This window comes from Eumetopias jubatus, unplaced genomic scaffold (assembly GCF_037043125.1).
Source record: "Eumetopias jubatus isolate StellerSeaLion01/CBP00866 unplaced genomic scaffold, mEumJub1_p1.0 scaffold_15, whole genome shotgun sequence".
Classification (NCBI taxonomy): domain Eukaryota; kingdom Metazoa; phylum Chordata; class Mammalia; order Carnivora; family Otariidae; genus Eumetopias; species Eumetopias jubatus.
In genome coordinates, this window is record NW_028274821.1 from 89,374,133 (window position 1) to 89,397,347 (window position 23,215).

Sequence of the window (23,215 nt, forward strand, 5' to 3'; positions counted from 1 at the left end):
TTGTCCCTGGTGCTTTGCCAGGAGCAGGTAGGCGCTCCGAGGGGCAGTGGCAGACAAAGGCTTTTGTCGAGCCAGCCTTTTTGAAGTACAAGTTGCAATAAAACATATTAGAAGTTTTGCATCAAGATCCTTAGCCTCTCCCCGGGGTACCTTTCTTTTTAGCGACTCGATGGCAGCCCTTGACAAACAGTCTCAATCAATCAGACGGGGCGGGGGGGGCGGGCAGCAACTCGGTGCACACACCAGAAAATTGCTCGGGTTTTAAATAGCAGTCACTGGGGCTGGCTGTGAGCTCTTCCAGCAGCCAAGGTGCCGCGTGGTAGGGGACACGGCAGGGACACAGCCCTGCCCCTGCCGCCAGCATCCCATTAAGACCTGGAGGGCTCGGAGGAAAGATCTCCTGTACCATCTGTTGTTTTATTATTAAGAGGGGAGTTTACAAGAGCAAGCCCATATGTTGCCAAACAAATTGTCAAATAGCAGAGCTATTAAGAGAACCGAGGTTGACGAGGCTTCCCACCCCCCTTCGTCTCCTCGATACAGAATATGGAGCACGTTTCATCTTTAAGTATAATGAATTGGAACCCCCGCACCCCGTCTCCATTCTCACGACTGTGGTCCTGGTTCAAGAGAAGGCCAGGGTGACCCGTGCCTTGCCCTTCATTTCCGTTAAGCCCCAAACAAAAGCGACTCCTGGTTTTCCCAACAAAGATGAATTTCAGGAGTGTTGTTGGCCCTCCTTCTCAGATTTGGGGGGAGAAGTCCCTTCACGGAGCTTCTATCCCCAGTAACCTTGGAACAGGAAAGCTCCGGGAGGAAAGGAGTCCGGGGGGCCCCAGGCCTCGGAACCTCCCTGGGCAGCTGGTATCTGCATTGAGCTCCGGGGAATCTGAGCACATTCGAGGAGGGAGGCCGCGTTTCTGCACCCAGGAAATGACCAGAATAACTGAGCAGCAACCGGGCTTTGTCCAAAATGCAGAGCCAGGCAGCTGATTCAGACAAGACGAAAATCAATGGCGCTTTGAAAACCCCCTGCTTTCAAGACCCATAAGTTGTCAAGGCCAAAAGGTGCGGTAGGAGACCCACAAACACACATTCACTCCACTTTCCGCCCCTCCCCCCAAGTCATCATCCGACGTTAGCATCATCACCGTAATCAATTTCTTTTAAAAGGCCAGCATACAAGGTAGGGGGCTGGAAAGCAGGGTGGTCGCCTGTGTACTTGTGGAAGGTGGTTTTGTTTTCTGTCCTCAATTGCAGTGAGAGTTTCTTGGGGGGCCGGGGGATAAAAATCTCTTTGGTCAAGGGACTGCTATTTTTGGCATATGTGTGTGTCTCTCCCTGCTGAGGAGGGGCTGCCCACCCTGTCCTCCAGCCTTCCCTCCGTTTCTCCTCACCTTGTTCCCACCACGACCACGGAGGCCAGTGGGAAAGAAGGCAAAAGTGTTTCCAAACCGCCCCCCAAAACAAAGGCTGCAGGGAACCCATCTGCTGGCTCTCTCGGCCCCCAGCCGGGGGTGGGGGTGGGGTTCCTGCTCCTGCAGGGGGTCCTGGTCCTCACACCTGGCCCCCTCTACCTGGAGGGAGCCCAAGGGCAGCATGTACATTTGATGCTCAGCAACTCTGGGGGGCGGCGAGTGGCCCCCCAACATTGAGCAGCCTCTAAATGAGGTTTTCCTGTTTGCCCATGTGGTTCAAAATGAAGAGTATGCAAATCCTAGAATGGATATGGACTGTCTTTTAAAGCCATTCCCCGGGGTAAAACTTAAAAAAAAAACACACACACACACAAAAAACAGCTGGAGGGTTTTATCTTCATTTATTTTGAAATTTTAAGGTGGTGATAAAGGAAACCTGGAGGAGGCTGGACTCCTCCCATAGTGGGACTGAGTGCAGATCAGGGGAGCCCCATCGGGAGAGACGGGGTGATGCTGGTGGGAGCTACAGGGACTGGGGCTGGCCAGGTTCTAGGACCACGGGGAAGGGGGGCAAGGTGCTAAAAGGGGCTTGGGAAGCGAAGTGTCGAAGTGTCGGGTCTCACTGCCTCACAGGGGCCTGGCTGGACCACTTAGCTGCCTCTGTGCCCCATAAGCAAGGGGAGGGGAAAGCAGAATGTAATGTGTGTGTTGGATTCCAACCAGGTGTCAAGCCAGGGCAGCGTGGGGGTGGCTAAGGGGTCAGCCTTGTCCTTAATCCAAAAGGCTGAGTGAGGTGGGCCTTCAGAGTGATCGCCAACAGCCTTCAGACCCAGGGTCTCAGCTGGGATGAGTTTTCTCCTTCCACAACGGAAGCATTTGGGAGAACGAGGCACAATTAGAACCACTAGGAGAGGGCGGAGGGGGTACGGGGTGTGCCCACGATGCTCTTTAGAGGGTTGCAGAGTGATGTGCGTGGTGGTTGTGCCAGGCAGGGGGAGAGGGGTGGCTCCCAGAACGTGCCAGGCGGATACCATAAACAGGTGCCAGGAGCTAGAAGCCCTTCCCCTGGGGCAACATTAAGTACCGGGTGGGCGCAGAATGCCTTGGTTGAGATCTACAGTGGAAGTTTGGACGCCTCCTGCCCCCAGCGTATAGGGTTGCAGAGGGGGGTCAGCGAGTGGGAAGCCTCTGGCATACTGCTTAGCACATTCTAGTGCTTCAGGGCCTGTGAAGTATAGATTTGGAGAATCTTCTGGAAGGAAGCTCCGAGGTCAGTATCCACCCCCTGACATCTCAGACACACAATCTTGTAGTTTCTGCATGGGCATGTCCAGTAATGGCGTCCTCACTCATTCCCCAGGCAGCCGGGGGTGTGGGGAGGAGATGGACACCGGAGGGCGGGGGCGGTCTTGACTGCACGAGGACCAGAGTTTGGGGACGTCCACAGCCTTGTAGAAAAACCAAGGCAGCTGGGCCTGACCCTCAGGCCGACTTCACGCTCTCTCCCGCCGGCCCCGTGTCGCTTCTCACCCACAGCAACACGGGATCCCCATCCCAGTCACTCCCAAGAACCCGTGGAGCATGGACGAGAACCTCATGCACATCAGGTAAGCAAGGCGTCCCACCTGTGCGTCCTACCTGTGCGCTGCCCCGCCCCACACCCGGGAGCGTCTGCCTCCGCAGGGCAGATGTAGCCTTGGTGGTGGTCCCTGCCCCCACCCCCCACCCAGCCGCCGCTCGCTCACCGCAGGGCTCCCAGCGGGCAGGGGGCTAGATAATAGGCGCCTGGCCTTGCCTGGGTATCCGGGAGGGCTTCTCATAGGAAGTGACATTTGAGATATAAACTTCAAGGATGAGGAGGGACTGACTGGCCAAGGTGCAGGAGGGAGAATGTGTTTAAAGCAGGGAGAACAGCATGTGTGAAGTCCCCCCCAGATGTGAAGCCCCGGGGCTGTGCCCCAGAAGATGGAAGGAAATGTCCCAGGCTCTTTCTTGCAACCTGCAGCTCCCACAGCCAACTGTGGTGGGCCCGGAATGTTCCAGACGGGGTTGGCAGCAGCTGCTTGGGCCGAGAAAGAAGGGAAGACCAGACTTGTGTTGCGGGGGGAGGGTGTCTCTCTGCCCCTCCCCACCTGATCCGCTGTCCTCCCTCTCCCCCTGCAGCTACGAGGCTGGAATCCTGGAGAACCCCAAGGTAATCCCCGCGCCCCCCCACCCCCAGTCTCCTGTGAACCGGCTGCCCGTCTTTGGTGGTAGCTACTCCGAGCCGATGCTGTCTGATGTGATTGTAGCCTAATTTGAAATTTCACGGGGGCCGGGTGTGGGCCTGGGGCTGAGCCCTGCCTGCGTCCCGATCCTCCCCGCCGGGCCCCCCTCTGCCTGCCTCCTCCATGCTGCTGCATTTTGAGACCCCCCCCTCCCGCCCCCACCACACTCTTTTTCTAATTGCCGCTGGGATGAATAGGGGAAGGAAATATTTCAGGGCAGCATGGAGAGAGTGTGTGATTGTAAGACAATAAAGAAGCAATTAGGCAGATGAGACACTTGTGGGAGGGCCCAGCCTGTGCCCACCAGCTCTCAGGCCGTTGCTGCTGAAATGAGGTGGGGTGGGGGGGGGTGGCACAGATTAGAGCCTCAGGACCCATTTGTCTGGGTTTGTGCTCCACACCCGCCCGAGGCAGGCCGCCCTGATCCCCGGTCCCCAGCCTCCAAGACTGGCCAGGCTGGGCCTCGACCCTGTTTGAAGTTTAGGATTTCTCTCCCTGGGGGGGTTTCCCTTTGTATCTCCCCCTGCCACCGTGGGAGATGGGGGGTGAGGGGGTGCGGCAGGACGAAATCTATCCTGGGAAGAGAAAAATCTCTTTGTCCCTGAGGGAATGTGTCTCCATTCCCTGGCTCGGCTGTTTTGGGGGTGGGGTGGGCTGCTTGTCTGACGTTAGGGAAGAAGTGTGCTGTTGGGGAGGGGAGTGCGCCTGGGCAGCTGGGCCTGGGGGATCCAAGAAGGCCAGCTGGAGGGGACGATGCCCTGGTGGTGTTGGTGAGGCTGGGAGAGCTGGAGCCCTGCCCGGGGGTCCTGGGACGGCTCCCGGAGGGACCCGGCCTCCCGGTCAGTGTTGGTGATAATAGAACGACTACCAGCCACCAGTTCTGGGACCAGGCCTCGTTTAGCATTTTCTTGGCCAACTTTCCTTGGCTCCTGGCAGTATGCGTCCTCATTTTAGGGGCGAGGAAACCGAGAAGCCAAGGCCCAGAGAAGTGACTCACCCCCAGGGCACCCCATATCTCTCTGGGGAGCTGGCCCTCCTGCCCCTGTGGTTTCCTCCTCCCTGCCCACCCCCACCCCCACCCGCACCCACACTCCACTCGGCCCAACCGTGTCACTCAAGAAAGCCTGCACCCTTGCCCCCTGGGGGCTAATGGCCCCATGGGGCTGCTGTGGCCACAGGTTTTTCCAGTTCATGCTCTGCTGACCCCACGACACTCAGGCCAGCCACCCCTAATTAGCTAGTCAGTCAGCACCAAGGGGGGCGGGGGAGGCTGAGCCTGGCAGACGCAGAGCTGTGCACAGGCAGGCTGTCCCCTCTACCCCCCCTCCAAACAGCCTGTAGAACTCTCACCAGAACGAGGGGAGCAGAGGCACGGCCCCTAGGGCAGTGCTGGGGGTACAGATGGCTCTGTGACCCCCGGGCAGGTCCTTCCCCTCCGGCCTCCTGGCTCATGAGGGCAGTGGATGGATGAGTCAGTGCTAAAGAGTGTCTTTTTAAGTAAGGATTCTGCCACCGATCAAGGTGGGAAGGTTGATGCATCAGTCACCCCGAGATAAGAAACAGGGGTCTGCATCCTGACGCTGCCACTTATTGCTGTGCACTCTTGGGCAAGTTACCCAACCTCTCTGAGCCTCTGATTTCCTCATACACACAGTGGGAAACCACAGCACCTCCCTTCTGCAGCATAGAAAGCTCTTGGTCTGTCCCTACACCTCAATCTTGGATGGAGCCAGGGGTCCCTCTCTACCTCCTCGGGCAGCCTAAGATTGTTTGGGGAGGAAGGGACCAAGATCGTCCCAGGACCCCTCTCCTCTGGCCCGGAAGGCTGGGCTGGGTGTGAGAGAGAGGAAACCTCATTCCCACTGAGAAGTGGAGGGTGAGGCTGAGGAACCCAGGGTCTGGCTTTCTGGGCCTGCTCTCCTTTGTCAGGGGGCTCCCCCAGGCTAAACTCCAGGATCCTCCCTTGCAGCCCGGGGCTTCCGCGGCATGGGGGGCATTCGTCCTCCGGATACCCCGGGATGAGGAGACAGTCGCCAGGGGCCTGGCGCTACCCTCCAGGCAGAGAGCTCCTGCGCCCACCCCCACCCCCCGCTGCCCCGGCCCCCTTGGGAGGAGATGGGGAGACAGGGCTTAAGGGAACCGGAGCCCCCTCCCCCTCTCCAAAAAAAGCCCCGAGACCTGCTGAAGGGAGGGTCTGAAGGCAGATGGTGGAGCCATTTTCTGCCTCCGTGAGGGCTGATTGAAGGGCAATGAGGCAGCTAATGCGAAGAAAGATAGAAATTTACTTGCTTTAACTTCATACGGCACACAGTGAAAGAGTTCATTCAGTCGCCGGCCCGCCATATCTGATGGATGAATAAACCATTTGCAGCATCGATCATGCCTCTACATCATGGTTTAGTTCATGGGCCATTTGCTTCCAATTTCTCCTTCTCGGCCCTGTTTCATGCTTTCTTTTCGTCCTCTCCCCCCCACCCACCCCCACTCTCTCTCTCTCTCTTTTTCTTCCCTCTCTTTCCTCCCCCCAGCCCCCCCAGATGACATTGGAAGTGAGCCCTCCCGCTGGGATGGATAAATAGATGGTATTGATACTCAGCAACAAACTATTTGTCATTTGAACTGGGCTTTTAGGAGGGAGAGTAAAAAGAAGGCAGGCGCCCAGCCACCTCGGAATGCAAAGCAAATGTCACTTTATTTCTATTTAGTTATTTTATTTAATGGGCGCTGTCGGGGTGTCGGAAACCACACCAGCTGCCTCTGGCTTGCACCGTGGAGTGCGGGTCGCCCGCCCTGTGCGTCTGCCCGCCTCGTCTCTTCTCCCAAGGGCAAGCCATCTCATCCTCCGTTTGGGGCTTCGTGCAGAAGTGTGGCGGGAGAAGGTCAGGCAGCGCAGGTGGAGGTGGGAGGAAGGGGCCGTGGGTGGGGGAGCACTGGAACCCTGCTTTGAGTTCATCCTGGACAGGGGGCCGGTAAGGCCCCCCTACCCCAGCAGGCGGGGAAAGGGACTGTGGAGTCACGCTGGACACCCAGAGGCCCAAACCCTGGTTCACTTTGCCTTTTGGCCAAGGATGGTTGGTCATCGGGCCTGTCTGTGCCCAAGGAATACAGTGGTTGGCAGGACCCAGTCGGGCCTGGGGAGCCGGGCATTTCTCCGAAACCACCCGAAGCCTGTCCCCATCGTTAATGATGCTGACTGTCTCTGGCCAAAGCCCTTGCGCTGAGCAGCCCGTAGGTTCCTAAAGCAGCTGGGAAACAGCGGGAGGTGATGGAAAGAGCACAGAACAGGGAGTCCAGAGGGCCCACACAGTGGAGCTCCCACACTGCTGGGGACAGGCAACATGGTTTGGTCCAGCCACTTCTCTGGCCTTGGTTTTCCATCCGGTCCATGGAGGCTTTGGGCGTAGGGTCCCTAAGGACCCTCTCCCTGTTTGAGTCTGTCTTTGAGGCCAGTTCTAGGTCCTTATTCACACCCCACAAATGGAAACAGATGAAGGGATGCAGCTGGTCCCACGTCACACAGCACTCTGGAGGTGCCAGGTCCACCACAGGCCCCTGTCTGAGCTCAGGAGTAGTGCTATAGTAGGACCAACCATCGCCCTTGCCCAGGGCTGAGGGGTGCCTAGGGGTGCGGGAACCAGGATGGCTGGTCACCCGGACATAGAGCCAACAAGCAAAGTGACCACAGGTGAGGGATCCAAGGCACTTCTGCCAGCCACCCCTTCTGCGGCGGTCGGGGGGGGGGGCTTCTGGGAGGCGGGCACCACCAGGAGTCCGTTCCAGCTGTAGTCCCCACCTGCAGAGCAGGTTATGGCTCACACCCGTCTTCCCTGGCATTTTCTTGGGTAATGTTCGTGTCCAGTAAAAACCATAAAAACCATCTATATGCTTAAGGTGCAAGAAAGTCAAGGGCAGGTATCCTTTCCCCATTTTGCAGGTGAGGAAAGCAGGCCCAAGGAAGCAAGGCAACTTGGCCAAGGCCCCGCAGCTGGGGATCTTGACTTCCTGGCTTAGAGGATATTTTCCACCCCTGTAAAATCCAGCACATATCTGTGGCCGGCCTTGGGGTTCCCTACCCTGTGCCGGGTCCCGGCCCTCACAGAACTCACGGTGGAGAGTGGGGGCAGCACCTCCCCCTCAACCTGTATTTCTTCATCTATAGATAGGGTGACAGCACTTGACCTTCTTACCAAACAGGGCTGCTGAGAACCCAAAAGGAGCCGCAGATGGAAAGTGCCATGTGAACGTCCACAGGGTCTCGAAAGCAAAGATTTAAGAATGGCGTGTCCCAGGGTGTCCCAGGTGGAAACAGCTGGGCCCTGAGGTGCCCCCAGGAGAGACCAGAGCAGTCAGGCTGAGAGGCCCCCCCTTTTCCCCTGGGTGGCCAGGGTCCGAGCGCAGCTGGGGGGGTGGGGGGAGCCCAGGGCCTTGGGCTTCGGGAGCCAGGAGGGACTTTTGAGAGCCCCAGGCAGCCAGCGGCCCCCTCTGCCCGCTGCATCAAGACGAGTCGAGGCCCATTTTTCCAACACGCCCAAGGAAAAATATACATAAAGGTTGATGTGTTTTCAAATGGGTTTTTGCTTTGCTCTCCTCTTTTCTCCCTGTGAGTATTAACCTCGAGGACCCTGGGGACGGCTCGGCTCGCCGGAGCACCTGCTGGGGTCACGCGTAGTCATTAGCTTTGCGGTCAGTGCAGAATAAGCCCCATTTCCCCGCGCCTGGGAGAGCGAGCACCCGCTCCCGGGAAGCCCGCTCCTGCCTTGCTCCTCCAAACTCACACTTTTCTTGCCTGACTTGTTCCTCTGCTGCTATTCTACCTCCAGCTGTGGGGGCGTCGAAGAAAAAGATGAGATCAAGTTGAGGGGAAAAATTGTCTGATTTCTCGAGCCCTTTGTTTCCCAGGCCCCTGGCAAGCGAGGCCGGCTCCAGGCTGGGGGCTGGGAGGCCCACGGGTCTGTGCCAGGTGGCGGCGGGTGCCTCAGCCCCCCTGGTTCTGGGGAAGGGGTGAAGATCTCTGCGGGAGGTGGGGTGCAGGGTGTGCGGGGACTGGCGGGGTACGGCTTGGCTCTGGACACCCCATCCTCCAACTTCTTTGTCTTTTGTCAGAACCAAGCGCCTCCGGGCCTCTACACAAAGACCCAGGACCCCGCCAAAGCCCCCAACAACCCTGACATCCTTGAGATCGAGTTCAAGAAAGGTAGGTGCCCACCTGTCGGGGCACAAGGGAGTGGGCTCTTGGGGCCCTGGCTCCTCTCCCCTCTGCATGGGAGCCTGGGCACGAGCCCATTGCATCCCTCCTGTGTTTCTGGAAGCCAGAGCTCAGGCAGGGGCTTCAGGGGCTCCCAATCACCCCCTTCCCCAGATGGCATGGTCCATTGAAGTCTCCAGATTTGAGTGGAAAGCACCCTCAGCTGCCCATCACATGGGGTCGTGGGCACCAGGTCTGGAGTGAGAGCATTCCGGCCCCTAAGCGGTCACGTGCCAGTGGCTTTGGGACTTTGGACAGTCACTCAGCTTTCGTGGGCCTCAGTGTCCTCTTCGGTAAACTGGGGATAGAAGCACCTGCCGCCTGGCATTTTCATGATGTAGAATGTGCTCCATAAGGGGTGCGTCCTGCACAGGAGCCTGGCACCAAGGAGGTGCTCAGTGAACGGTGGGTCTTAGAGAGCTGGCCTCAGGGGCCCCTCTGATCCCCCAGCTCACGCCTCAGCTAGTCCTATGCTGTACCCCACCCCTCTACCCCGAGCTCAAAACCGCCAGTGCTTTTGCTCCCTTTGGCCGTGGATGGGTATCCTGATGTCCTTATCTTTGCTATCAACCAGCCATGTTTGCTGGCCTGGCCCAAGTGCCCGGTCTTGAGCCTGGCACCAGGCACACCTCTTGCCATGGAGGGGAATGCAAGATGAGCCTGGTGATGAGAGGGGCAGGAGCAGGCTCAGAGTGAGGGCTCAGGGCACCCAAGGAGAAGACCTGTCCTGGCAGCTGCAGAAATCAGAGAGGCTTCCTGGAGGAGGTGGTGCTAGGCAGGAGCTGGAGGATCCAAGAGGGGGCGTGAGGGCATCCCAAGCCTAGACAAGGAGGCCGGACAGGCCATCCACAAGGCGGCTGCCCCGGCTGGACCAGAGCAGAGGGAGAGGGACTCTGCCCCTCCCAGGGCACCTCAGGGACCGAGGATGGGGAAGCGGCAGATCCCTGTCCTCACTCATCCTTGTGTGACCTTGACAACCACCTTCACCCCTCTGGGCCTCAGGCTCACTTGCCTCTAAAATAGGTCATGGAAATGATGCTCACAGGTGTCAAGTATGATGTGCAGAGTGAGGTGGGGGTGGGGGGAAACAGAGTCTGTTAGTGCTTGAGTAACACACCTGTTCCTGGCCTTTCCCGAGAGCCTGGCCAAGCAAGTGGACATCTCCATTGCTCCCCCCATCTATTCAAACCCTTGAATTTCACACCACCTGGGGACCAAAGGGCCCATGGGCTGAGGCCCCTGACGGAGCTGGAGCCCTGAGTGCCCACTCTGTCTGACCCGGGCCTGGTCCGCAGGTGCTGGGCGTCTTCAGGCGGGATGGCCCCAGGCAGCACCTCCGGCAGGTTCCTCCCCCCCCCCCTCCGGGGGGGAGCCTGGGTGAGGGTGGGAGGCAGGCAGGAGGCAGCGGGGGTCCCAGACACAAGGCTCTGGCAGCCTTTCCTCCAGAAATAGGGCAGCCCCAAGGGCTGAACTGGAGAAGAAACGTGATCCATTTTAATGATTTGGGGACCGTCTGGAAAAAAAAAAATAGACGGGAGGAGCCGTCCCCAACTACTCCCATTCACCCTCTAGTTAATTTATTTGAAGTTTTAATCTAATTATTAACTATTTTAAAGGCTAAGAGGCTTTCTCCGGCAGCAGCACCAACAATGTCAGCCCCTCTCTGGGGCAGGCCCCGTCCACGGCCATAATAGGACCGGGAGGGAGAGAAAGGGAGACGGGAGAGGGGGGCAGTGGCGAGAGGGGCTTAAGGTTCATTATTGGGCAGACTTACATTTAATAGCAATTTACAACCAAGTTATAAAACCCCTGGAAATGGGGGTGAAGAATGGCGAGGTGACAGCGCCTTGAGGGAAGCCCCTCCAAGCGGCGCCTGGCTAATAAAGACCCGAAAGCCGCTATTGAGACCTGATTGGCACCCGGTCGCTGGCTACATGGTAATGAGCTGGGCAGATGGGTGGGGGATTATCCGCCAACTTTGAACAGCTTTCCTTTGTCACTGTTACAGCTCTCTTGTTAGCCCCCTAATACATTTATTGCTCATTTCACACCGCTCGAGAAAGTGCCCCTTGCTATTCAAAGTCAACCCCGAACCCACCCACTGCCCCCCCCCGCCGCCACCCCCCTTGACTGGGCCCTGCCCTCCCCTCCCTGGGGCCGCGGCCGCCTCCCTCCTGCGCGCCTGCCACCCGAGACCCGACTTCTCAGAATTCACCGACGCCTCCGACACCTCGCCTGCGGGAGCGGGCACCGCATCACCCCAGCCATCAGCGGGCTGTGGCGGTCCGGGGTGCGGGGCCGCGGGGGGCGCTGGGGTCCACCCGACAGACGTGGCAGGGGGCTGCGAGGGCCTGCGTGCATGCGTGTGCATGCAGGCGCGCGCACGAGCTCGAGGTCCGCCGCACCTCGGCCAGGCGGCCTGGGTAGCTGGTGGGACAGAAGGTGCCCCGGCGTAAGACAATGGTGGAGCGTGAAATTCAATTAGTTCAGGGCTGGTTCCAATTTCACAGCCCCTAAATGCAAAAGGGACAGAGAGAATGGGGAGGGTGGGGGGCGCGTTTTTATTGCATTTTCCCTTTCATGCTGGGGGGCGTTCTCGCCCCTTCTCTCCCTCCAGCAGGCCCCAACCTGCACAGGGCTTTTCAAAGAGTCATTTGGAGTCCATATCTGTCAGATCCATTTAAGGCGTTGCGGGCGGAGGGAGAGGGCGGGGTGGCAGGCACAGGCTCCATCGCGGAGGGAGCTCCGGGCCCCGCAGGCCCACTGCCCTTTCCTCCCGCCCTAGGGGTCCCGGTGAAGGTGACCAACGTCAAGGACGGCACCACCCACCGCACGTCCCTGGAGCTCTTCGTGTACCTGAATGAAGTCGCGTGAGTGCCCACAGCCTGGCCCGGCCTCCTGGGAAACCACCCCCTTGGACCAGTGCTGGAGCAGGCCATTGTGCCTCACTGGCTGGGCCCGAGGCTCAGGCTGAGGACAGGCAGCCTCGGTGCGGCTCACAGGCACCGGGTCTCCTGGTCTGATGGGAGCCTCTGGTGGCCTTCAGCCTTGGAAGGTTAATACCTGCCCTCCCCCCCCGGGGTCTACTGCCCCTAGGGACAGTCCAACCAGAGCTTCTGAGCTTTCTGCCAGACCTGAGACCCAGGTAACAGGAAAGATGAGCAGTGGGTAGGGCTGGTGCCCTGCAAGGCCCCAGGACAGAGGTAACAGAAGTTGCCAACTCCCTGTGTGACCCTGGCAATCCTTTCCCTCTCTGGGTCTCGTTTCCCCACCTGTACAGTGGGCAGTTGAAGCAGGTGACCTGGCTCCAAGGTCCTTAGCATCTTGGGTCCTGGGATGGTGCCTGACGCCCTGCGTAGGGCTCTGGCGTCCTGCAGCTGAGAGCCCAGCCAGGTGGGTGGCGTCTGACTCGATTCCTTGTGGCAGCATGTGGTTCTAAGGGACCCGTTCTCCCCACAGGGGCAAGCACGGCGTGGGCCGCATTGACATCGTGGAGAACCGTTTCATTGGGATGAAGTCCCGAGGTGAGTCTGCTCACCACCCTTGGGGGCGTGTCTCAGCTCCCAGAGACCCCAGAGGCCCCTCAGATTCCCATCCCATTCAGGTGTTGCTACGTGGGTGACTTTGGGCACGTTCCTTCCCCCACCAGACTCAGTTTCCCCCCTGTGAGGTGGGGACAGTGGGCCCTTTGCCACTGACTCTCAAGGGCATGATGAGAAGCGCTGTCCCGAGAGTGCGAGGAGGAACCTGGGGGTCCAGGAGGGGGGCTCGGAGGAGAGGGGAGGCCGGGAACAGGCCGGGAGGTCAGGCTGTCCTATGCCCCGGGCGGGTCGGCCAGGTTTGGAGGCCGACCACGCAGGGCCGATTTCACAGTCATAAAGGCTGCTTTGAAGAGGCGGCCCGCCCGACAGGGCAGGAATCCCGCCAGGGGTGGGTGCTGTGGGCTGTGCTGGCGGTGGGAGCCGGCCAGGGCCTGTCCCAGGGTCCAGCATGGCACAGGCTGGGTGGCGCTCTGCCTCTGTGTGCAACAGATGCCACCTCCCCTAGGCTGCCAGGGCTGTTGCCGCCTCCAGCTGGGCCGGAGGTGAAGAGAGGTTTGGTCCCCAACCAAGCAGGTGCCTCTGTCTTCTCTTATTAACCAGAGCCCTGTGGTTTTCTGTCGGTCCCTCGCCGGGTCATCAGACCACACCCGCCCCTCCTGGACTCAGTTTCCCCAAGGGGATCTCCTGTCCAGAGAGCTGATGGCCACCAGATTTAGCACCCTTAGAACAGGGTGCTGGTCTGGGCGAAAGGAAGCGGGGGTCCTCACTTATCTGACTTGTCACCTCTGGGCCCCATTTCCCCAAGTGTGATGTGGTGGGCCCCGGGGTGGAGGTCAGATCCTTCCGGCTCTGACCTGTTTGGATTTGTCTCAAAAGGTGTGGGGCCACTTTGCCTCTTTCCTGTGATTTTTCTTTTTTTTTTCCTCCTCAACACAGCTACTGTCTGCGAGAAGCAACCTAATTGAAACTCGCGGGGAAGGCCTTGTCAGAACAATATAACTAATTAGCTGCTCCCTTTTGTCCTGGCTTAAATCTTTGCCTCTTACCCCTATCAACATCTGATTAAATGTCCCTTTGTCTCAGTCTGTCCTTGGGAGACAACACAATGTAAATCATGCGAGGCAGGCCAAGGGGGGACCTTGGGAGGGAGCCACAGACCAGCACCCTCATTTTACAGAAGGGGAAACCGAGGCCGGGACTGATGCCCAGACCCAGAGAGGCACAGAGTGGAGGCTAAGAACTAGAACTCTGGGGTGGGGTAGATCCAGTTCCAGCCCATGTTTGATAGTGGGGTCTGGTGCAGGGAATGTGCCCCATAAATGGCAGCGGCCCCAGGGGCAGGCTGAAAGGTCAGAGGCAGCCTGTGCCCTCTGGGAGCTCAGTGTGGCTCAGAGGTGTCCTCGGTGGCACCTGCTGGCTGCCCTTCCCGCACCATCACTAATTGCGGATAGTTATTACCAACCAACCAGGATCGGCACTTGTGGTGAAAATGATTGCCTTCCAAGGTAAGGACCGGCCCGGGGTCACTCCATGAAATGCCATCCTGCTGGGTAGGGAGGGTCGAGTAAACGTGAACTGAAGGGGGTGGTGATAAAGGCCTGAACGAGGTTATGCCGAGAAGGCTTCCTGGAGGACGTGACAGGAGACTAGGCCTCAGCTGGTAGATGTGGAATAAAGAGGGTGGAGCAGGAACATTCTGGGAGATCAGGAGAAAGGTAGGGGGCGCCCCAGGTGGCCCGTTAGGTCTGATGGGGGCTGGGCCCCTGGAGCCAGAGGGAGGCACCTGTAGCGAGTCTGGGCTCTGGTGGCAAATATGAGACCCCGTCTCGGCCCCATCACCACTGGAAAAGCAACAGCCTCCTAGAGCCTCGGGCTTCTCCATCTGTGAAATGGGTTGTTGTGTGGACCAAATACAGAGAGCTCTGGGTGATAGACTACTACCTTTTCCCCAGAACTGGGGGGCCATCATCACCCCTGAAGTTCAGAGCCTTGAGATTAGCAGTCAGCTCTGACCCCCTTGGCTTCTAACCCATGGTTCCTGGAGCACGGCCTTCACGGTGCCCGGGTACTCTGTGTGGACCTGCAGGGGGCTGTCCCTGCATGCATGGAATTTAGCCAGAGGGTTGTACAGTCTTTGGGGAAGACAGCGGATTCGGACTCCCAAGAACTTGCCGTGTGACCTTTAGCACGTTGCTTTCCCTCCCTGTGGCGCCGACTATCAAAGGTGGCGCGAGACTAGGTGATCTTCCCTCTGGAAGTTGTAATTTGCCTGTTTTCTTACTTGGGTCGGAGGGGTGAGAGAGGAAGGTTGCTTCATGATTTTAGGGTGGTGTCCTGTTTTTATGTCTCCACTCCGAGTAATTCGTCATGAGGAAGAATGAGCAGGGGCAGTAAATGAGGGTGTTGGGGCTGTCCACACGCCACAGTTTTTATTAAGTCTACGGTAATGGGAGAAGCGGTTAATTGTCAATGATACTGAGGGCAGAGCAGAAGACGCTATTGTCCATACCTCCGTGTACAAGGGGGAAATGTCATTTGTATTGATTTTACAAAGCTCATAATTGAAATTCGTTAAAGGGCTTGTTTTTTTTGGGGGGGGGAGCAGGGGGGAGTTGGGTAGGGAGTTGGGCAATGTTAGTGCTCTGAGTCTGGGGTGGTCATGGGGTCAGAGGGGCAGGGGGCTGGGGAAGCTGCAGATGGAGTGGCTTTTGCTGTATTGTGGCTGTTCACATCGTCATTATCACATTATCTTTTTAACTCTGGAGGGGGGCTAATTAAGTGAAGTAAATGAAATCAGTGGGGAGGAGGAGGGGGGGCAGGGCAGGCAGGAGGGAAGCAGGGAAGGAGCCAGCGCCTGTCCTTCTGCTCACCTCCCTCCTTCTCTAGCCAGCTCGGCTCTCTCCTTAGCTCCCAGCCCCGTCTCTGCCGGTCTCACCTCTGCCTGCCGCTGCCTCTTCCCTCGGCGGACTCCCTCCCCCTCTTCCTCATTGCCTGCTTCTCCTCTTCCCTCCCCTGTCTCTCTCTCTCCTCCACCCTTCCCATCTGTCTCCCACTCTCCCCTCCTATCTCACTTCCTCCTGACTCCTCCACTTTCTGGCTAAGAAGCAGCAAGGGCTGCCCGCCCACTTACCCACCTGCCTGCCCACCTGTCCAGGCCTCCCAGAGGCTCCGCTCAGGTGGAATGCTCCAGATGGAGAGTAGAGGGAGAGCTATGAAACAAAGATGTCCGTACCCCCAGAGGCCCACCCTGATCCCCGGGCTGGGGCCTGCAGGGCACCAGGAACATAGAGGATGGCTAGAGACCCACCATGACTTGACTCCCCATCACCATGGCAACCGCCTCCATCCTTGGCCCTGGTACCCAAGAGGGGAGCCCTTGGGCTCCAGCCAACCTCCCTTCCCCGGGCCTTTCCAGATATCTCCCTCTGGATACCTCTTTCCCAAAGGACCAGAGCCTCTGGTCCAGGTGCCCTAACGCCCACCCCACCCCAACCCAGACCCCAGCGGATTGGCCGATCCCACTCCGTTCTGCCAAATCATGCCGTCCGGTTAACCCGGCAGCCTCAGGAACAGAGGAGACGGACATAAGCTGCAGTAATGTTTTGGTCCCCACCTCTTCCTCCTTGGTCCACTCACCCCCCCCACCCCCCAGCTCCTTGCCCTTTTCCCCATCCCCGCCTTGGCAGTAATTATGGTGTGATTGAAGCTGCTCCGCAGAGAACCACTGACACCTCTGTCTTTTTCCTGTAAACACGGGGAGATGAAAATAGACACTCGGAGCCGCTGTGCATGTCACTATGAAGGTGTCTGTTGTCTCTTCCACCGCGACAGCGAGACTCACCTGTCATCTCCTTCTTTTTGCGCAGTGGTTTGTATGCCGACTGTCAAAAGCCCCAAATCCATAGTCTTTTAGCATCAGGTTTCTGTCACTGTATTTTTTTTTAAGTCATTTTTTTTTTTTCCCAGAAGGAATACACAGAAATCATCTGTACCCCCTGCCCCTGCGGGGAGGAGGGGGGGATCTTTCAAATGCTCACACGCGTGCGTATACACACACACACACACACACACACACACACACACGACAGCAGCAACCTGAAAACAGCTTTCTGATCAGTCACAATTAACTTTAACACCTAAGAAAAGGAGCAGGAACATTAATTGTGCGGTGTGTTTGAGGGCTGTGGCTTTTCTTCTAGCCCTCAGCGCCTCCTGCGGCCATCTGGGAGGGTTGGCGGCCATGAGGCTGGTTCTGAGTGCGCAGGGGCGGGCAGCTCTGCCCACCAGACGCTCTCCGCTCCTTCCCTGGGGATCTGCTAGCGTGGGGCAGCAGCGGGTGGCCTTGGGCAGGTCGTGGCTCTTGCTGGCTGGAGAGTATAGGTGTCCTCCTGGCACTCTGCACACAACCATTGTTGTTCCTTCTCTGGGCTGCTGGGAGGTGATGCTGTGGAGCCGGCCCCAATCTTCTAAAGAGGCAAAGCCATCAGAGTGCCCACCACATGGGGGTGACAGTGTGTCCGGGTACTTACCATCCAGACAGGTGTCCGTGGAAGTGAGAACGAAGAGCACTTTGCCTGGGGCTCAGAAGGTGACTGAGGTAGGCCAAGGTCACACAGCAAAGCTGAGCTGGGAACTCTGTGAAGGTGTCTGTTCCATGAGACTCCTGCTCCGCAGCCTCAGCCCTGCAGATACAGCTTGGACTGTGCCCCGTGCCTGTCCCAGCCGAAGACAGACAAGCAAGGTGTCAGATGCCCCGGGAGCTGAAAGCAGGAGGGCTCCGCTCTCGGAGAATGTCTGTGCCAATTACGGAGAGCCTTGGAAAACTAATCATTAGAAGGCCGGTCTCCAATTCGCTAAATAGCAAGCTCTTAGTATGTGCCAGGGTGAAAGACCAGTAAGTTTCTGTCCGTGTGTCTTGCTTTAGGTAGCTCCTGGGGAATTCCTGTACTCCCGGCGATGAAGTTTCTAGGAGAGTTGAAACCTGCCCTTTAACCTGGTGGCCATGTCTGCCGTGCTGGAGGCAGACATTTCTAAATGTTCTGCAAACGTCTTTGTAAACAGATGGCTGAACCACTGGGCCTTCCTCCGTGGCCCGGGGCCATCGGGAGCCACGTGTTTGTGGCCCCTTACTGGCCCCCCAGGAGGAGCCCTGACTTCTGTGCTGAGTTTTCGCAGGTTTTCCATGACTCCCCGTTTTCATGCTCTTGGCTTTTCTCAGCCATCCATCCATCTCCGCCTCCAACAGCCTTTCTGGTTTGGGGCTCCCAGCCGCTCGGTAGAATGGATGATCGAGCCTGTTTGAACTGTTTGCAAGAGAGACTAGGAGGCCGAGCGAGGGCCTGAACATCACCCCGGGGCTCCAGGGCTCCAGGGCTTGGGGCTGGTGCATGAACTTGGGACATTGGTGTTTTTCCTGCTGGGGAGGCCATTTGCTCCCAGAAGGTCACAACTGGATCAGGACGGCAGAATTGCCCAAGAGCCACACTAGTGAAATGGAATAGGCTCTTTCGTGGCACGTTGTAATTATATCAGCACCTGGTCTCCAGGTGGGGCTTTGACAAGTATGTCCGCCACCCCCCCACCCCGCCCGAGACCAGGATATCAAGGGGTTGCAATAAGAGACTCACCTCCCAGAGACGCTCTTTTTTGCTTGGGAACACCTCAGAGCCAGGGTGAGAGCCCAGGCTTTTCCTCCTCAGGCACAGCCACGGCTCCCCAGATTTGCATTCCTTTCCATGCCCTGGTAAGCACAGGATCACTTTGCCAAAGGACCTGAGGAGCAACCTGGAGCAGAGAAGGGAGATCCAGATGCTGCTCCCATTGACCTTGGGCAAGTGACTTCCTTCCCGGGGCTTCAGTCTGCCCATCTGTAAAAGTGATGTTGGGCAAGACTGGCATTTTAAGAACTTCTTGGTGGAGCCTGGGGTCTGCAGAGGGGCGTCTGCTCCCCCCAGCGGGGTCTGGGCTCTCTCTTCTATATACTGGGCTTTTGCCAAAGACTGAATAATGGGTTTGCAGCTCAAAGTTAGAAGAACGGGGCACCGATGGTCTGAAAGGGCCTCTCCTGGCAGCTGACATTTCTCCGATTCCCAGGGTGAAAGATCGAAGACCAGAAGGTTCTTTAGAGGGGGACGTTTATGGCTAGTGACAGCACCCTCAGCCATGCCCATGGTGCCTTTGGGCTCCAAGTTCAAAAACAATCTCCCTTCTGATTTTGGGGGGTGTGGGGGGAGGCGGGTGGTTAAAAATATTTTTTAAGTTGTGGTGAAACGTACATAACATTTACCATTTTAACCATTTTGAAGCGGACAGCTGAGGAGCAGTAAAGTACGTTCACACTGTTGTGCAGCCATCATCCCCATCCACCTCTGGAATTTTGTCTTCCCAAACTGAGAGCCCCCCTGTAGCCCGCCCCCCCAAACAACCTCCCTCTGCCCCCTCCTCCCCGCCCCCTGCACCCACCATCCCACATCCGCTCTCTGTTCTCCAGGTACATCCTCGCTGTAGCAGGTGTCGAGAGTCCCTCCCTCTTTAAGGCCGAATAATATTCTACCGTGTGTATATGCCACATTTTGTTGATCCCTTGGGCCGGCGACGGACGTTGTGGTGGCCTCCGCCTTTTGGCTGTTGTGAATAGTGCTGCCACGAACACGGGCGCACAAATCCTTTCTGATTTTTAAAGCAGCCAGTGTGGAAGGACGGTGGTAAATGTTCGGGATCCCTTTAAATGTGCCCCCTCAACGCTGTAATGTTACGTGGTGGGAAGAAAGGAAGCTTTCAGAGTCGCGTTGGTGGGAGGGGGTCCGTTCTTGCTGCTTCCCTAGGGCAGGGGTGCCTGTGGTCAGCTCAGCGTGCTCCCCTGGCATGCCGTGTGCGCATGGGCAGTCCTGCCTCCTGGGGCCTCAGTGTCCTCAAATCCAGTGTAGGACTCCTCATCAGACCTCCCTCCCAGCCAGGACCGTGCTCAGCTCAGGGGCAGTCCCCCCAGTGTCACTTTGGAGACCCTCGGCTCCAAGCAGGTTGTTTAGGAGGTGGAGACACGGGGCCTGAGGTCATCGGGAGGGGGCTCGAGCAAGACCACCTTCCCACGACCTTCTGGGTTTGGGCCCCATCGCCAGCTGACCCACGGGGCAGCAGATAGCACCGGTCAGGGACTCGGCGCCTCAGTCCATGTCCCAGCTCCACACTGGGCACGTTCTGTCTCCTCCCGGGCTCAGTTTCCACACCTGCACGTGGGGTCGGTGCGGGAGACCGCCAAGCCCTCTGCCGCCACAGAGGTCAGGCTGTATCTGCAGAGACGTGGCTGGCAAGGGAGCCTCAGGCTGACGGTGGCACGCGTGTGTGTGTGCAAGTGTGTGCACAGCTGTCCCCTCCCCTGGCTCTCCAGTGGAAGGGAGGAAGGGATATCTGGGGCCCTGGGCTCCACCGTAGTTGGTTTAATTACAGGTTTTCAGCCGCGGGCCAGTGGGCACGCGTTGGGAAGGAGGGGGGAGCAGCTCCGAAACCCTGTCATTTTCCAACGTCTGAGGGCCTCTTCAAAGGGGGGCATCCAGACATTTTCTCCACAAGCCTCAGAGTGGACTGTCGTGGCCCCAGCATGAGCATAATGACAGGCGCATTTTGCAACAAGCTGGGAGTGAATGGGTCCGACCGCCTTGTCTTCTGTCAGACGAGTCATTATTATTTTTTTTTTTTTTTGTCATTTGCTGACAGTTTGGGTTTCATGTGTTTCTCTCTTTTTTCTCTTTTTCCCCCTGCGTGGAAAAATGGCTAGGTATCTACGAGACCCCAGCAGGGACGATCCTTTACCACGCTCATTTAGACATCGAGGCCTTCACCATGGATCGCGAAGTGCGCAAAATCAAACAGGGCCTGGGCCTGAAATTCGCCGAGCTGGTGTACACGGGTGCGTAGACCCCCCCTCCCGAAGCGAGCAGCACCCTCCTCCAGTCCCGCCCCACCCACCGCCATCCTCATGAGAGCCTGAAAGAGGCAGGTTGACGGGGGGTCGAGAGAGGGCAGGGGACAAGGAACAAGGGGTAGGGGGGTGCCGGCACCTGCCTTGTTCACGGGGTGTTGAGGGACCCCCCCTCCAAGATGGCCAGTTGCCTCTGCACCTGTGATTTGCACGAGTTCGGTAGTGTCATCCCTAGGGTGGCCAGCTTCTACCCAGCACGTGCCAGGTGGGGACACGAGCCATCCTGGAGGCGTCCCAAGGAGAGGTGCAGCCAGCTCCTTTTACAGATGAGGAGACAGAGTCTCGGCAAAAGGACCTTGTACAAAGTTACACAACTGGAAGTGGCCTAGCTGGGTTTGACCCCAGGCCGGGCTGTGACCAGGCAGAACCTGGAGCTGCCACAAGCAAGGGAAAGTCTGCCTTGACCAAGAACTTGGCCCCAGGCCTGGGCGTTGCCTGAGCCAGAGGGAGCCCGTGCACGGAATGACATTAGCACACGGTATGGTGGGGTGGGGGACCATGTTACAGGTGAGACTCGGTGCCTTATCTGTCATAGAGCTGGAATCCAGGCCTCCTGACTGCAAACCCATCCCTCACACCGTGTAACAGCGGTCCCCAGATCCAGCCCATGGCCCGATTCTGTTCAGCCCACGAGTGAAGCCTAGGTTTTTACACATTTTTGAAATGGTTGGGGGGGGGGAAAAACTGTTTATTAATACTATTTCACATCCCATGAGAGTTCTAGGAAATTCAAATTCCAGTGTCCATAAATAGCATTTGGGCACGGCCATGTGCACTGGCTTACATGTTGTCTGTGGTCACTTCTGAGTGACAGGGCAGAGTTGAGTAGTTTGTGAGAGAGAGCACATGACCTGCAGAGCCTAAAATATTTACTAACTGGCCCTTTCTTGAAAATGTTTGCTGACCCCGCTCTATAACGTGAGAAGGCACATCAAACTGCGGTGGGGGACAGGCTGCCGCCCTAGGCGGCGTTGACAACTGCGGACGCCTGGACATCAGGGAGACCCGGCAAAGTGCATATTAATAATCCGTACCCGGGATAAGCCTCCACTGCCCTCGTCTCATCCCTTCCTCCTCCCCTCAGAGGTTTTATTCCCTTTGAAAGCTCCAAATCACTGTAACTCATCTCGGGATTTCAGGGATTTCAAGGAGACTCGGTGGTTATTGGCTGGGTGATTTCTCCCTCCCATTGTATCTGGCAGCTTTGAAGCTGGGATCCGCCCCCCCACCCCCACCCCCACCCCCCACCCCCACCCCCCAGGTACTGACAGGTGTTTAAATACCATTGTCTCCTGCAGGCTCTCTTGCTCAGCAGGGTTTCAGCAGAAAGGTGGATTCTGGTTACAGAGTAGGAGAGTCATTAAGCCTGGCAGGCCCATAGGGGAGAGCACCTGGCCCGGGCTGCTAGCTCGGAGGCTCCTCCGGGGAGGCCGAGTTGGGGCAGGCCGCCAGCTGCCCTCCCCTCCCACGATAGAGGGGCCGCCACCTCTCTTGCTGCAGGAGCCTGAGCTGGGCAGCCGCGGGTATTACCTAATCTTAGCTGCACCAAGGTGAAGAAACTGAGCCCCAGGCAGGCCAGGACACAGAACAAGCTTTCACGGCTGATGAGTGGGGACTTTGAGCCCGGGACAGGCCGGCTTCAGAGGCCAAGTGCTTGGCCACTCCAGTGGATCCAGGGTGGGCGGCAGGGTGGGCTGGGGCCCTTAGGAAAGGGAGATCAAGGGGTCCCTCGGTGTCTAGGGCACAGCTTGGCCCACAGGCTCAGTGCCTCTACACCTGGCTGCCGAGGTGGAATCCTTGTTCTGTTAAACCCACCGAGCCCTCCAAATCCTCAAATGAAGTACAGTGATTAGGAGGTTTCAGAGGATTATTGACACTCGCCTTCCCAGGTGCCCCTGCTGTCATCAGGGCCCTGTAGATGTCACCTTGGCCTCGGGCAGCAACTCGGAGGGGCTGTTTGATGTGATTTCTCATGTTAGGGAGACATGAACGTTACAGAGCGGTTTAAGCAAGTTATTGAACCTCCCTGTGCCTCGGTTTTCTCATCTGAAGGGCGGGGATCATAAATGTACATGTCACATAATGACAACTAATTACATAAACACTTGTAAAGCATCTAGAACACAGAGGAATGCGATTTCAACGTGGGTCGATAAACTACGAATGCCTGGCGTGGTTTCCGAGGATAGAGTCAGGGACCTGGGGGCCTTGCCTCGGGCTGGGGTTATGACCTCGAGTAGGCCTGTCTACCCTGAGCCTCAGTTTCCCTTCCTGTGAAAGGGAACCAGGCCAGGTCTCTTCCTGCCACTCTGCTGTGACACGTGGCTTCCTCGGAAACACAGATAGGGAGACTGAGGCACAAGGAAGCCCTCCTACCTCGGCCCCACTGCTAGATGCCCTGTTCATCATCCTCTCCTCACCCCATCCCCAAGTTTCCCTGTGGGGCCCAGCCCACAAGGGCATCCTGGCAGGACCCCAGCTTCGGGACCCCTCTCCTTTAGGGCACAGAGCTCACCTCCTCTCCCTTGCCTGTTTCTTCAGCAGGAGAACGGGTATGATGCTCAGCTCATACGGGGGGCTGTCGTCCCGATTAGCATAGTGCATGGCCCACCCCCAGACCTGAGATACCCATGCAGCACGCCAGGCTCACTGTCCCTCGCCCCAGGCTGGGTCTGCGGGGAAAAGAAATCTGAGTGCAAGACCCCCGTGTGGGGGAGGTAGGAGATCCTGAGATAAAACGCAGGCCAGGTGCTCCCACGTGGGTT

General features: G+C 57.7%; 1 protein-coding gene across 1 annotated transcript in view; it reads left to right on the plus strand.

Moving 5' to 3' along the window:
* Positions 1-23,215, plus strand: part of ASS1 (argininosuccinate synthase 1) — a 43,082-nt gene that overhangs the window by 12,581 nt on the left and 7,286 nt on the right. The window contains exons 6-11 of the mRNA XM_028090548.2: positions 2,955-3,025; positions 3,582-3,612; positions 8,789-8,879; positions 11,716-11,800; positions 12,390-12,454; positions 20,247-20,378. Coding sequence (XP_027946349.1) covers positions 2,955-3,025; positions 3,582-3,612; positions 8,789-8,879; positions 11,716-11,800; positions 12,390-12,454; positions 20,247-20,378 — 475 coding nt within the window. The remainder of the gene's footprint in view (positions 1-2,954; positions 3,026-3,581; positions 3,613-8,788; positions 8,880-11,715; positions 11,801-12,389; positions 12,455-20,246; positions 20,379-23,215) is intronic.